We start from the raw sequence: 17093 nt of genomic DNA on the forward strand, positions 1-17093 counted from the left end.
AGTGCCTGCGAAAAAGAGGGTATTGTATGATGGTGTCTGCAAAAAAGAGGCTATTTATGATACAGTGCCTGCGAAAAAGAGGGTATTGTATGATGGTGTCTGCAAAAAAGAGGGTAGTGTATGATATAGTGTCTGCAAAAAGAGGGTAGTGTATGATATAGTGTCTGCAAAAAAGAGGGTATTGTATGATATAGTGTCTGCAAAAAGAGGATATCTTATGATACAGCGCCTGCAAAAAAGAGGGTATTGTATGATAGTGTCTGCAAAAAAAAGAGGGTATTTTTTGATACAGTGCCTGCAAAAAAGAGGGTATTGTATGATAGTGTCTGCAAAAAAGAGGGTATTTTATGATACAGTGCCTGCGAAAAAGAGGGTATTGTATGATATAGTGTCTGCAAAAAAAAGGGTAGTTTATGATATAGTGTCTGCAAAAACGAGGATATCTTATGATACAGTGCCTGCAAAAAAGAGGGTATTGTATGATACTGTCTGCAAAAAAAGAGGGTATTTTATGATACAGTGCCTGCGAAAAGAGGGTATTGTATGATGGTGTCTGCAAAAAAGAGGGTAGTGTATGATATAGTGTCTGCAAAAGAGGGTAGTGTACGATATAGTGTCTGCAAAAAAGAGGATATTTTATGATACAGTGCCTGCAAAAAAGAGGGTATTGTATGATAGTGTCTGCAAAAAAGAGGGTATTTTATGATACAGTGCTTGCAAAAAAGAGGGTATTGTTTGATAGTGTCTGCATAAAAAGAGGGTATTTTATGATACAGTGCCTGCAAAAAGAGGGTATTGTATGATAGTGTCTGCAAAAAAGAGGGTATTTTATGATACAGTGCCTGCGAAAAAGAGGGTATTGTATGATGGTGTCTGCAAAAAAAGAGGGTAGTGTATGATATAGTGTCTGCAAAAAAGAGGGTAGTGTATGATATAGTGTCTGCAAAAAAGAAAAGTCTATTAGACGCTTTGAGGATTTCAATTATTCTTTATTTCTATTTTTCTGGGAAGTCGAATTCTTCGTGTCTTCAAAATATTCTTGGATCTGAATCACCCGGATTACCGGTGTGTCCCTTACCCTACAATGAGCCTCCTTTCTGCGCACCTTCCACACGAGTCGCCCGTTTCCGCGCACCTTGTCACACGAGTCGCCCCTTTCTGCGCGCCTTGTCACGTTGAATCTTATAAAGAAAGTGGGCTGTTTTCAGTTCCTTTGACCTTCCGAAGTCCTATAGGGTAAAATGATTGCGTCTTGCTTCCTTCCGCTTCAAGAAACGCTTTCCCCATATCCCGGTATTATTAAGAGAGCCTTCTTGTTAGGAAATAACCTCAATTTATATATCTAGGCTCCAGGGGAACAGTGAAGAGTTGGTTATGGCCCCTACGACAACACCGGCTTTTTCTTTGCCATATCCTTCTTACTCTGAGACAGTCTCAACCATGTGTTTGTTTTTCTAACCGGCTTCACCTCCTGACAAGTTAATATTAAATCATATTTCTTTAGTAAAACTAGCTTCATATCATTGTATTTTTCACCAAGATAACAATAACTTTCATAAATAAATCGATTTGATAAGTATTAAGACAGTTTACGCCTGTCCCAATGAACTACCTTCACCTCAATATCTATTATAGTATATCCTCTTCTGTATGTTATTTTTTATAGTTTATATAGGAGAGATTTATTTTGATGTTAATCTTCTTAAGATATTTTATTTTTCTTTCTTTCCTTCCGCACTGGGCTATTTAACTTGTTAGAGCCCCTGGGCTTATAGCATTCTGCTTTGCCAAGTAGGGTTATAGTTAGCAAGTAATGATAATAATCATTAATATTCATTACTTTTTTTATACATTCTACAAAGATTAGTTGAATCTTCACACGTCAGTCATCAATAACAACTTATTTACTATTGTTCTAAAAAACTAATTTCTTTTTTTACAGTCAATCAATTCGTTACTTCAGTCATGAAAAAAAAATTATGATATTTTCTTTTATATAATCATTTACACGGGAAATTGTTCTTATTAAATGTGTATATGAATACTGCAATATTAAGGAATAAGTTTAATTGTATAATAACCTCGTTCCGGTATCATCACTGCCCCCCCCCCTCCCTACCCCAGCCAACATTTTCATTCAATCTCATTCTTTTTATTATAAACATCAATACGTAAGGCCATCCTACCTTCGTTAAAGATCAATATAATTCTTTTAATTATTCAAGTTGACGATTACATTACGACCTCATAAGTAAGATTCTATATTGCATATTTCCACTGAAAAAAGAAAAATTGGTTGATTTTGGGAATATCTTTATTTAGGTTCAAACAGACACTCATATTGGTTCATATTTATTTTCAAGGCTATTTGTTATAATGCTTAACTCTTCATTGTAGTGTGAGTGCTAATATATATATATATATATATATATGTATATATATATATATATATATATAAATATATTGTAAAGTGATTCACTTGTTAAACAAAAACTGCAAGCTTGGATGTTATTAACAATTAAGTCATTCACTTTACAATATATATATATATATATATATATATGCATTAACTTAATTTTTCAAAAACTACAAACTATGGCTATAATCTTACGATAAACGTTTATTATGATAAACAATTTATTTCTTACAAAAGATATATTTGCTAGGGTATTTTCTTTATTCGTCAAATAAAACATTCAAAAACTTTTTATTCATTCTAGTTTATGAATTATGATGAAAAAGTTTTCATTCTAACCTATATTCAAATCGTAAAATTATCATCACTAATACAGCATTGTGATTTCACCGCTAATCAAAATTTAGTTTTTAAAAATGCAATGCGTTTTGTTATGCTTTTAAAATTGCTCTCAAATAATTTTTAAATTAGGCTTGAATGTTAATAATTGAATATTAACGGTAAAAGTTTTTTTCGGTATAATTATATTCCAGCTCAAGATGACGTCATGTGCAATAAAGACTTCCCTGCACTTTTCCTCCCTAAGTATTGCATATTTTTTCAGACACTAATACAATACCTTATTTTTTGCAGGCAGTTTCATAAAATACACTTTTTTGCAGGTGCTGTATCATACAATACACTTTTTTGCAGGCACTGTATCATGCAATACCCTTTTTTTTTTGCTGAAACTGTATCATACATTACCCTCTTTTTTGCATATACTGTATCATACAAGAACTTCTATTTTGCTGACACTGTATCATACAATACCCTCTTTCTTGCTGACACTGTATCATACAATGCCTTCTATTTTTCAGACACTGTATCAAGCAATACCCTCTTTTTTTGCAGGCACTGTATCATACAATCTCTTTTTTGCTGAAACTGTATCATACAATACCCACTTTTTTGCAGACACTGTATCGTACAATACCCTCTCTTTTGCAGACACTGTATCAAACAATACACTCCTCTTTTACAGTCACTGTATCATACAATATCCTCTTTTTTGCAGACACTGTATCATAAAATACCCTCTTTTTTGCAGGAACTGTATTATGCAATACCCTCTTTTTCACAGATACTGTATCATACAATACCCTCTTTTTTGCTGAAAGTGTATCATACAACACCTTCTTTTTCGCTGATACTGCTTCATATAATACCCTCTTTTTTGCAGACACTGTATCATACAATACCCTCTCTTTGCAGACACTGTATCATACAATACCCTCTTTTTTGCAGACACGATAATACAATACCCTCTTTTTTGCAGACACTGTATCATAAAATACCCTCTTTTTTGCTGAAACTGTATCATACAATACTCTCTTTTTTGCTGAAACTGTATCATACAACACCCTCTTTTTTTGCTGACATTGTTTCATACAATACCCTCTTTTTTGCAGACACTGTATCATACAATACCCTCTTTTTTGCAGACACTATCATACAATACCCTCCTTTCTGCAGGCACTGTATCATAAAATACCCTCTTTTTTGCAGACACTATATCATACACTATCCTCTTTTTTGCAGACACTATATCATACACTACCCTCTTTTTTGCAGACACCATCATACAATACCTTCTTTTTCGTAAGCACTGTATCATAAAATACCCTCTTTTTTGCATACACTATCATACAATACCCTCTTTTTTGCAGGCACTGTATCATAAGATACCCTCTTTTTTTGCAAACACTATATCATACACTACCCTCTTTTTTGCAGACACTATATCCTACACTACCCTCTTTTTTGCAGACACCATCATACAATACCCTCTTTTTCGCAAGCACTGTATCATAAAATACCCTCATTTTTGCATACACTATCATACAATACCCTCTTTTTTGCAGGCACTGTATCATAAGATATCCTCTTTTTTGCAGACACTATATCATACACTATCCTCTTTTTTGCAGACACTATATCATACACTACCCTCTTTTTTGCAGACACCATCATACAATACCCTCTTTTTCGCAGGCACTGTATCATAAAATACCCTCTTTTTTGCAGACACTATCATACAATACCCTCTTTTTCGCAGGCACTATATCATAAAATACCCTCTTTTTTGCAGACACTATCATACAATACCCTCTTTTTTGCAGGCACTGTATCATAAAATACCCTCTTTTTTGCAGACACTATCATACAATACCCTCTTTTTTGCAGGCACTGTATCATAAAATACCCTCTTTTTTGCAGGCACTGTATCATAAGATATCCTTTTTTTTTGCAGACACTATATCATACACTACCCTCTTTTTGCAGACACTATATCATACACTAACCTCTTTTTTGCAGACACCATCATACAATACCCTCTTTTTCGCAGGCACTGTATCATAAAATACCCTCTTTTTTGCACACACTATCATACAATACCTTCTTTTTTGCAGGCACTGTATCATAAAATACCCTCTTTTTTGCAGACACTATCATACAATACCCTCTTTTTTTGCAGGCGCTGTATCATAAGATATCCTCTTTTTGCAGACACTATATCATACACTACCCTCTTTTTTGCAGACACTATATCATACAATACCCTCTTTTTTGCAGACACTTTCATACAATACCATCTTTCTTGCAGTCATTGTATCATAAAATACCCCTTTTTGCAGTCATTGTATCATAAAATACCCTATTTCTTGCAGTCATTATATCAAAAATACCCTCTTTTTTGAAGTCATTGTATCATAAAATACCCCCTTTTTTGAAGTCATTGTATCATAAAATACCCTCTTTTTTGCAGTCATTGTATCAAAAATACCCTCTTTTTTGCAGTCATTGTATCAGAAATACCCTCTTTTTGCAGTCATTGTATCATAAAATACCCTCTTTTTTGCAGTCATTGTATCATAGAATACCCTATTTCTTGCAGTCATTGTATCATAAAATACCCTCTTTTTTGCAGTCATTGTATAATACAATACCCTCCTCTTCATTTCAACTCGCTTTAGTAGAGTAACCCTATTCAATACAATAACCTCTACATTTGCTGCATATTAACAATATATTCACAACAAAGTCTCCTTTGTATTTACAAAACAATATAATGCAATAATTGAATATCTAATACAATACATTAATTATTAACGCAATACATTGCCTTCATTCTATATATTCATTTCAGGAAAAATCATTTGGAATAAAATGGATGTGAAAATAGATTCACAAGACAGTAAGATGAGGTTAGGGATATACCTTAATGAGAATCGCTGAAGGAGAGAGAGAGAGAGAGAGAGAGAGAGAGAGAGAGAGGATTATTATGCAAATGTAGGTTACAAGTATCACAATGCCAAAGGTCAAGGAGCCTAAAGCAAGAGAGAGAGAGAGAGAGAGAGAGAGAGAGAGAGAGGGCAATTGTTTGTTTAAAGTTCTTTACGATACGGATGGACATAGTAACCTTATCATATACACGTTATATATACAGTACATACATATCTAAAGGGGAATGAAGAGAAGACAATGGATTGACGAGCTATAAAAGAAAACTGCATAAAAAGACCATAAACAAACGCCAGTGGACGGGCATGTCTGAGGTTTTATTTCTGCAGAAGATTGTCTACGGATAATGATTATAATATATATATATATATATATATACAAATATATATACATATATATGCATAAATATATATAAATATATATATATATATATATACATATATATATATATATATATATGTAAGTATGTATATATATATATATATATATGATTTTGTTTTATATATATACACACATAGAGAGAGAGAGAGAGAGAGAGAGAGAGAGAGAGATTACTTGTTACATATAGAATGAACAATGGCCGAGCAAAAGCAAGCATAATTGAGAGAGAGAGAGAAAGAGAGAGAGAGAGAGAGAGAGAGAGAGAGAGAGACTGGTTTTTATATAAAGAAAAGTAGGTAACCTTTCACCAATCTATGAGCAAAGGCAAGAAATATTAATTAAGAGAGAGAGAGAGAGAGAGAGAGAGAGAGAGAGAGAGAAATACTGCTTTTAACATATGGAATGAATAATGAACGTGCAAAAACAAGAACAACTGAGAGAGAGAGAGAGAGAGAGAGAGAGAGAGAGAGAGAAGCAGACGGCTCCGAAAGACTTTGAAGACGTGAAGTTTCTTTCGGGAACTCGTTTTAAAGGTCTAGATGTCTTCAGTATCTCTCTCTCTCTCTCTCTCTCTCTCTCTCTTCTTTGTATTTTTTAAATAGAAAAAAATATAAATTTTTGCAAGAAAACTAATGAAGAGTTGCTAAAGACATTTGACTCTTCAACATGTCTTCAAAACCCTGGTCCCAGACTCAGAAAGAGGCTTCATGTCTTCAAAATCTTTCGGAGCCGTCTCCTTGTCATCTATCGATTTTTTCAAAATATAGCTAATACGAGATGAAGAAGTCGGTATATACTTTGAGAATGCATCTTACATTGTCAAAAGTGCTTACAACCAGCTTTGGAATGTTTTTGTTAACCGTCGGTGCCCTTTTCGGAGGACTCAACTTGGCTCACGGAGAGAGAGTTCTTCAGGAACGAAGCTCTCTTTGTGAGGATTATCTGTTATATCTCAACGGGAAGTTGAACACTTTCCAAAAATCTTGGACCTTCAGGCTGTTCTCGTGGCTTCTACCAGAGGTGCCGCGCTTGCAGAACTGCTTTGGAGGAGGAGTTGGAACTAATGGCTCGCAGACTTCACTTCTACGAAGAGCGATAAACTTCTTCCCATTTGTTGGAAGGATGTGGAACGCCTTTGAAGATGCTCAACAATGCGAAATGACTGCAACTGGAATGAAGACTCAAATCGACCAATTCAACGAAAACCTGAAATCCTATTGGATACTCCCAAGACTGCTTCCGGATTTGAATACAGAAAAACCTTTCTGTACACTCGAAAATGGAGCGGTTAGTAACCTCATGTTGGCAGGTGCTGCAGGTTGTCTTTTCCTTGGAGGAGCAATCATTGCGGTGAGTGTTATGTCTTCTAAGAAAGAGGAAAAAAGAGCAAATGCCCAACAGGAGGAAGCTAACGATATTGAAGAAACCGGTGACGCTTATGGATCAGAGGAGAAGAGAGAAGAAAACTTTGACTCTTTGGAGATCGAATTGGAAGACACGTCAGGTGAAGAAGAAATTTCCGAATTTTCTGAAGAAACAGAAAATGGTGAAGAAATGCAAGGAAATTATCAAGTAGAAATTAGGGAAGCAGCGGAGGATAATGAACCAGAAGAAGAATATGAAACTGTGGAAATCGTAATTGAAGAATCTTCAGAAAAGGAGGAAAATTCTGATTCTTCCGAGAACGTAAAGGAGGAAGACATTTTGGGCTCATCCGTTCAAAACCAATTTAGTTTCTTGCCTGACGAAATGGGAGAGTCAGTGGAAGAGGATGAAGATTCAGACAAAAGGGAGGAATCTGAACCAAATACTGAAGATTCAGAAAAGGAGGAAGAATCAGTTCAAAATACTGAAGATTCAGAAAAGGAGGAACAATCAGTACAAAATACTGAAGACTCAGAGGAGGAAGAAAATTCTGATTCTTCTGAGAGAGAAATGGAGGAAGAATTTTCAGGTATTTCCGTACAAAACCGATTTAGTTTCTTGCCTGACGAAATGGAAGAATCAGAAGAGGATGAAGAATCAGAGGTAGAGGAAGAAAAATCAGAGAAAGAGGAAGAATCAGAACAAATTACTGAAGATTCAGATGATGAGGAAGAATTAATACAAAATACTGAAGACTCAGAGGAGGAGGAAAATTCTGATTCTTCTGAGAGAGAAATTGAGGAAGAATTTTCAGGTATTTCCGTACAAAACCGATTTAGTTTCTTGCCTGACGAAATGGAAGAATCAGAAGAGGATGAAGAATCAGAGGTAGAGGAAGAAGAATCAGAGAAAGAGGAAGAATCAGAACAAATTACAGAAGATTCAGATGATGATGAAGAATCGGAACACAATACGGAAGATTCAGAAGAGGAGGAAGAATCAGAACAAAATACTGAAGTTTCAGTAAGTGATGAGGAATCAGAGGAAGAAGAAGAATCAGGGGAACAATCAGAGGAAGAGGAATCAGAAGAAGAGGAAGAATCAGAAGAAGAGGAAGAATCAGAGGAAGACGAAGAGTCAGAGGAAGAAGACTCAGACGAAGAAGAAGAATCGGAGGATGAAGAAAAATCCGAGGAAGAGGATGAAGATTCAGACGATAAGGAAGAATCGGAACAAAATACTGAAGATTCAGAAGTGGATGAAGATACAGAAAAAGAGGATGAAAAAACCGAAGGCGGCCCCTGCAAAGGCAAAGGTCATCATCTGCCAAAACAAGAGCGTGCTAAAGGAATGCCCTGCAGAGGATTCCAGGGTCGTCAAAAGCCTAAAAGACAAAATCCAAGACCAAAAAAGACCGGCAAGAAGGACACAAAGGCCAAGAACCGAAAGAAGCAACATGTTGAAAAACAGCCCAAGATGCACATTCCCAGGAATCAGTTCCAGAGGAACAGAAGGATGGTGTAAATCTGACGCGTCTTGCTTGGAGGATGCTTGGACCAGCTTACAAGGCTGGCTTTGCAGAAAGGAATAGCTGAGCTGCTTCTAGTATGCTATGTTCCCTGGTGGGGTCGTACAGGGGCTTCGTTAGGTGAACAAAAGGTCGGATATCTAGGTCTATTCTTTCGGATACTAACCTTCGGGTGGTTCTGGGGGAATAACCTAGAAGACCGGCTATGCAGAGGGAAAACGCTCGGCTTTTTCTACTATGCAGTCAAGTCCTTATAGGATGGCCCAAGAGAGTTCCTCTACTAAAAAAAAAAAAAAAAAAAAAGACTTGTAAATCCAAATAAATTGTAAAAGCTAAGAAATCTAAAAATAAATGATAAAAAGAAATATTAAAAATGGTATAAATATCCAAAAAAAAATACTTAAAAATTTTTAAAAATCCAAATAAATACAAAAAATTAAAAAATCCAGAAAAAACTAGAAAAAAAATTAAAAGGTAAAAAAAAATCCTCCCCCCAAATAAAAAAAAAAACAGAAAAGCAGAAAAATATAAAAAGAAAGAAAGTAGGGGAAGAGGGTCGTGGGAACCAAACCTGCAAAAATTAGATGGCCAAACCCACCTGATGAGCCCTTTGGTAAGGGCGAAACCTTTAGGTCTTTCACAGTAGTAGTAGTAGTAACAACATTATATATATATATATATATATATATATATGATAAATTTTGCAGATTTAGACATGATTTTCATATTCAAATAAGCCATATATTTTTTACACATCAATGTCTGGATTCTCTTAACGACCTCGGGATCAGAGCCCTAGGCGAAATCACACAAAGACAAGAGCTTGTGACCAGCCGGGTAAGTTACTGTTTATACAAGCTTCCCAGACAAGGATTCGACTCCCGGCCGGTCACAAGCTCTTGTCTATGCTTGATTTCGCCTGGGGCTCTGATCCCGAGGTCGTTAAGAGAATCCAGACATTATTGTATCAAGAATATGTGGCTTATTTGAATATATATATATATATATATATATATATATATTGTCATGTCAAGGGCCTCAATATTTCAGATAGGTTTACTGAGGGGAATACATTTATCACTATTCTTCCCAAAATTATCGGGGCCAACTGTCTCCCTCTTCAGGTGAGTCGACATACCTGAAGAGGGAGGCAATTGCTCCCCCTCCCCCCCCCCCAACCCTTCTGAAGAATGATAGATAAATACATTTGGTACTTTCCTGTTATTGCCCCACCACTAATTTCGTGATATTAACATTATTATTTTTTCCACATTTTTTAAATTTCATTTTTGAACAGTTTTTCTATTTTTCTTTTTCAGATAAAACAAGCCCACAAATGGATAATTTAAAGACACTCATTCGAAAACTTGACAACGAAGAGAAATGCATAAAATGGTTAAAAGAGGTTGGAATCATGCATTGTTATTATCATTATTATTATTACTAGCCGAGCTACAACCCTAGTTGGTAAAGCAAGATGCTATGAGCCCAAGGGCTCCAACAGTGAAAATGTGCAAATGGGCACTCAATGAATCTAGGAGGAAACGTGAATGGGTGGCGTTGTTCTAAAAGGGACTGTAGAAGAAAAAGGAGTACGAACGAATATTTGGCTTGTTATATCAAGGCTGCCTTTTGAGGATATAACTCTTCGTTTATTCATGGGCTATGAGCTGACTTCAATAGAATAATGCGAGAGAGAACTTGGAATAAATAAAAACACAACGGTTGACTGGAACAATTACATGCGAGAGGTATGTCTTTGGAAGCTTCTTAGATATCCTGATGTAATTGGAGGACCAGGTATGAGCTAATGATGGGGGGTTTCGGGGAGACTATAGGTCTACCTGTTGAGTCACCAACAGCCAATGCCTCGCCACCCTTGGCTCTAGCTTGGGTGGAGAGGCGGCTTGGGCGCTGATCAAATCTGTATATGGTCAGTCTCAGGGGCACTGTCACTGTCCATTGCCTCTGCCATTCATGAGTGACCTTTAAACCTTTGAATTTAATTACGAGTTCTCTTGCTTGAGAGTACACTTGGGCACACTATTCTATCTTATTTCTCTTCCTCTTGTTTTGTTAAAGTTTTTATAGTTTATATAGGAAATAGTTATCTTAGTGATGTTACTGTTCTTAAGATATTTCATTTTTCCTAGTTTCCTTTCATCACTGGGAAATTTTCCCTGTTGGGGCCCGTGGGCTTATAGCATCCTGCTTTTCTAACTACGGTTGTAGCTTAGCAAGTAGTAATAATAATAATAAAAATAATAATAATAATAACAATAATAAAAATAATAATTATCATCATTATTATTTTAATGATGTTACTGTTCTTAAAATGTGTTATTTTTCCTTGTTTCCTTTCCTCACTGGGCGATTTTCAATGTTCGAGCCCCTGGGCTTATAGCATTCTGGTTTTCCAACTAGGGTTGTAGCTTAGCAAGTAATAATAATAATAATAATAATAATAATAATAATAATAATATATGAAGCGACACTAGGATTACTGAGACATCATGAGAGAGAGAACATTCCTCCTGTATTAATTGAATCCTACAGAGCCATGAGAAAGGTGTTACACTATTGCTTCAGAAGGAAATTCTCTTAACGCACAAATAAATGAAAAGAACTGACAGCTTCAGAGACGCAGAGCCCTTTTGTCTCTGACACAGAGGCTGCTTGAAGTGGAATTCACTCCGCAAAGAAATATATTGAATGCTATGAATTCTAGATCTATGATTAGCAAACTTTAGAGGTTGGTTTTCTATGTGGGATGCAGAGAAGAAATGTAAAATTAAATGATGGGACATCATAGTTAACAATGGAAAAACGTTGTATAGACACATACAGAAATATATATATATATATATATATATATATATATATATATATATATATATGTGTGTGTGTGTGTGTGTGTGTGTGTGTGTGTCTGTGCGCGTGTATATGTATGCATGCACATGAAAGTGTGTACATATATATATATATATATATATATATATATATATATATATATATATATATACATACATGCACATATATATATATATATATATATATATACATATATATATATATATATATATATAATTTCACAGTAACTCATCAGCCCCATGTTGTGAGATTACACATCTCCACAAAAAGATATGACAAAAAATTTAACTACTTTGAAAATAAAAAACGAAATTACTTAAATGATGATTATATATATATATATATATATATATATATATATATATATATATATATATATATATATATATATATATATATATATATATATATATATATATATATATATATAGAGAGAGAGAGAGAGAGAGAGAGAGAGAGAGAGAGAGAGAGAGAGAGAGAGAGAGAGAGAGAGAGATTTAATATAATCCATCCATGGTCCCTGCCACAAAAATAAAAAAAAGGAAAGAAGGTAAAAAGACAAGTCTTCACCGTACCCTATAATTACAAGCAAAACACGAAACCAAAAGCCCCCAAAACTCTCGAGTGATCTTTCCTCTCCTTCAAAATTCCACAACTAGTCCATGGGAAATAGCTTTTTAGGTCAAACAAATTGCAATATTTTGTTTTATTGCATGAACATGTTATATGGGCTCTTAGAAACACCATATCCAAAATGGGACAAATTCGGCCATTTTGAAGTTGTGAAAATCACAATTTTAACGTTTTCGGAGGGTACATTTTTCCGTATTTTCCCGTTTTTCTCCAAAACGGTTCATCGTACGGGTAAGAGGTATTGGTACAAAAAGGTTAGAAAATTAAATTTTGCACATGTTTGTCTATAAGTATTTACCCTAAAACTGAAAGTTTTTGCGCAAACAAGCCCGGAATTGGAATACACACATTTTGGAGAAACTGAAAAAATCGACTTTGTACTCACATTTACCTAAATATCTCTTAAACTACTAACTTTACGGTAAAATATCATAGAATTGCTCATTTAGAGTGAAGATTTTTCTTTATTTTGGCGTATTTAAATTCCATTATATCTTTATATTTTGCAAAAGAAACACACACACATGCAAATAGACACAATTTTAATTCATGCAAAACAGATGAAAATAGAAGGTTCAGTAAAACAAATTGCAATAGTTTATTCTATGCACGAATGTGTCATTTGGACTCTTTGGAACACTACAGTAAATAATATGACAAATTCGGCCATTTTGAATTTGAGTAATTCCATATTCAAAATGGCGACCGTTCTCACTGTTTGTACTGACGTATCTTTAATTTCCACTTTTTAATGCCTGCATGGCCGATAACAGAATATTCTGTTAGCACGAAGCAAGCTTCTGCCACTTCATTGGGGATATTGTTGACCTCAATACAGTAACAATTACTGGAAAGGACACTTATCATGGCATGGGTCACACCACCAGTAGCCACATCTCAAACAGTCATTCGGAATTCAGAATATTTTAAGACCAAGCCAAAAAGTATTGGAAAAGTGGGAGACATGTTGAACTACAAAACAGTATCGTCCATTGTCCATGATGACATCAGAGAACATCTTGATACCCTTTGGAAGATTTCATTTCCTTATAAATGCAACAGGCCAGGATGGTCCGGCTTTATGCAGACCATTACCCGAGGTAGCCAATTAGGAAAAGCATCCTTCCACTTCTTACCAATGGTTGACTTGGATCCAAACAATTTAAGCTGTATCTTTACTACCCTGATGTTTGTAAATGACGAGTACATGAAATACAACATATCGCCTGTCATCACATTTGATCAACCCTTGTGGCTCAAGGCAAGGCATATCATCAGCCATGAAAACCAACTCAAACATATTGTTCTCATCCTAGGGCCATTCCATACCTTAATGAGCTTCCTGGACACTATGGGTCACATCATGAAAGATAGTGGACTGGGAACACTACTGGACCTTGTGTATGGGCCCAACACTGTGAACCATATGCTGACTGGAAAGGCATATGAGCGAGCAGTACGTGGCCACTTCTTAGTTGATGCTGCTTTGAATGTATCAGTGGTCAAGAAAGCATCAGATCATGAGGCCACTCAGAATTCAATAGATGGAGCAGTACATAAGTTTGACAAAGTTCTTCGATCAACAGAAACTTAAGTGGAAACTGAAGACTAGGACATATTGGCAGTTGAAGAGAGGCTCAGAGATATTCAGGATCAGCTACAACAGAGCCCAAATGGAAAATTATGGGTTCAGTACATGGAGATGATGGATATCCTGTGATCTGCACTCAGAGGTCAAAGAACCAGCCAGCCAACATTGTACTTCAGGGCACTACAAAGAATGCTTCCATTTTTGCTGCCTCTGGACACAATAACTACACAAAATCAGCACATCTATTCCTCCAGGACATGGTGGACCTACAGAAAACGAATGAGAAACTATATGACCAACTTAATGAGTCTGGTTTGTTCTTCATTGGAGATCAGACAGATACTGGGCTGGGTTAGCACCAGATCTTGTTATTGAGCAGGTGTTAATGAAATCCATAAAGTCAACAGGAGGCTTAACACATGGACGAGGTATGGATGAAATTCAACGAACAAAATAGTTACAAGCCATGCCAGTCTTTGCTCAGATAAGTGATGAAGTAAAGAGTGTACAGGAGAAGACTGGCACTGAAAGAAACAAAGACTTGACTGAATCCAGAAGGATGAGAGATCAGGAGGATACTTCAAAGATTTTCCAGTACCTAGAACAACATAGTCCTTTCACAGAAAATGAGTATTTGTACAACATTATTTCAGGATTATCCGCACCACAGTCAAATGCTCACCTTGCCAAATATTTTGGGAACAATATAATAAAAATGATGGAAGACCAAAATGCAGCAAACTATATCTTCAGAAAGAAAGAAACACCAAATCAAGACAATGTGTCAGAAGATAGTAACAGATGGAGTTGAAGTGCAGGTAGATCTTCAAGCTCTATTTCAGCAGTTACTTGTGATAGCCAGTAATGCTGTAATCAGCTTAAGTGAAATCATGAGGTTTGAGCTCTCTGTATACCCACCATCACTGTTCACAAGCAATGAACTTCCTCGATGTGCCACCAAATCTCAGCTTGCAGATGTCATATCAAAATCCACTATAAGTCAAGCTGAGTCAATCCCTGATGCTGAATGTTCTGTTTTTGATGGTGGATCCTTGCTTCAACGCATCAAATGGACTGCAGGAGAAACATATGAAGATATTTCATCCAAATATGTTGTTCTTTTCAAGAGAAATAGCTATCCTATTGTTATCTTCGATGGATATAGCAATACTGCATCGACAAAATATGACTCACCTGACACGCACTAAAGTCTTTACCTTTGGAACTAAGGAGGCATTTCTAGCAAACCATAAAAACAAACAGAGATTTATCAACTTTCTGTCTGAAACTCTGAAGGAGCATGGTGTATCTACAAAGCATGCAGAGGGAGATGCAGATTTTCTAATAGTGCAAGAGGCAGTTAACATGGCAGTTAGCAAGGTAACATACGTTATAGCAGAGGATACTGACATTTTGGTGCTTCTCTGTCATCACATGAAGTCTACCAGTGGTATCACAGAAATCCAATATGAAGCATCCCATTTGGAACATCGGAGAAATTAGTGCATGACTCGGTGAAGAATACTGCAGGTGTTTGCCATTTATGCATGCTCTGTGTGGATGTGACACAACGTCAAGGTTAAACAAAATAGGAAAAGGAGCTGTACTGAAAAAACAAAGTGTTCTCTGCGAGTGTGCTGTGCCATTCTTGTCTCCCAGCTCAACTCGCAAGGAAATAAAAATAGCAGGAGAACGAGCAATTATTCAGATGTACAGCTCTAACAGTGATTGTGCAACTCTTGATGACCTGAGAGAGAAAAAGTTTCAGGGCAAAGTCATCAAGAGTTTGAGAAGTGTTGATGTGAAAGACCTGCCACCTACTAGTGATGCAGCAAAATATCACTCATTCCGGGTTTATTATCAAACACAATTCTGGCTAAGTAACAGTGATATTAAACCTGACGATTGGGGCTGGAAGAGAAATGGAAGAAACTTAATTCCTTGCACGATGGACAACAGCCCTGCGCCTGATGCCTTGCTGAGAGTAATCAGATGCAAATGCAAAGGCTTTTGTGACACTCAGCACTGCTCATGCAAAAACACAGGTTATATTGTACAGATTTTTGTGAGGAGTGTCAAACTAGCACTTGTGTTAACATATTAATAGACGAAGACACTTAACATGATTAATTTAGTTTGTGCATGTATTTTGAGCAACAATGATTGTATTTTTTTATTTCTGTTATTTTCAAACACCGTCAAGAGCTAATCAATAATTTGATGTTTGTCATTTTAGTTAATCTTCTATATATTACAACCATTGTAAAACCCAAGAAAATTGCAAAGGTAATTTTCTTCTTGAAATATTAAGTGCAGCCCTCATTTCAACCAGGGGCCCACAGAGGTCACGGGTGAAAACTGATGTCTGCAGTAAATTCCTGGAGATCATGCTTTTTTGAGTAATATATATATATATATATATATATATATATATATATATATATATATATATATATATATATATATATATATATATATATATATATATATTTAAAAGTGGAAATTTTAGAGGATACTTCCATTCACACAATGAGAACGGCCGCCATTTTTAATACGGAATTACGCAAACTCAAAATGGCCGAATATGTCATATTATTTACTGTGGTATTCCAAAGAGTCCAAATGACACATTCGTGGATAGAATAAACTATTGCAATTTGTTTTACTGAACTTTCTATTTTCATCTGTTTTCCATGAATTAAAATTGTCTATTTTTGTGTGTGTGTTTCTTTTGCAAAAATATCAAGATATAATGGAAAGTAAATACGTAAAAACAAAGAAAAATCTTCACTCTAAAGGAGCAATTCTATGGCATTTTACCGTAAAGTTAGTAGTTAAGGAGATATTTAGGTAAATGTGAGTACAAAGTCAATTTTTTCAGTTTCTCCAAAATGTGTGAATTCCAATTCCGGGCTTGTTTGCGCAAAAACTTTCCATTTTAGGGTAAATACCTATGGAGACAAACATGTGTAGAATTTAATTTTCTATCGTTTTTGTACCAATACCTCTTACCCGTACGATGA

At 35.6% G+C, this 17093-nt stretch overlaps 1 protein-coding gene across 1 annotated transcript in view; it reads left to right on the forward strand.

Moving 5' to 3' along the window:
* Positions 1–16432, forward strand: part of LOC137635526 (cilia- and flagella-associated protein 251-like) — a 25131-nt gene extending 8699 nt beyond the window's left edge. Inside the window, exons 3-5 of the mRNA XM_068368009.1 lie at positions 7484–7768; positions 8336–8470; positions 16403–16432. Of these exons, the coding sequence (XP_068224110.1) occupies positions 7484–7768; positions 8336–8470; positions 16403–16432 (450 nt within the window). The remainder of the gene's footprint in view (positions 1–7483; positions 7769–8335; positions 8471–16402) is intronic.
* Positions 16433–17093: the final 661 nt, after the last annotated feature.

Source organism: Palaemon carinicauda, chromosome 3, assembly GCF_036898095.1.
Source record: "Palaemon carinicauda isolate YSFRI2023 chromosome 3, ASM3689809v2, whole genome shotgun sequence".
Lineage (NCBI taxonomy): Eukaryota > Metazoa > Arthropoda > Malacostraca > Decapoda > Palaemonidae > Palaemon > Palaemon carinicauda.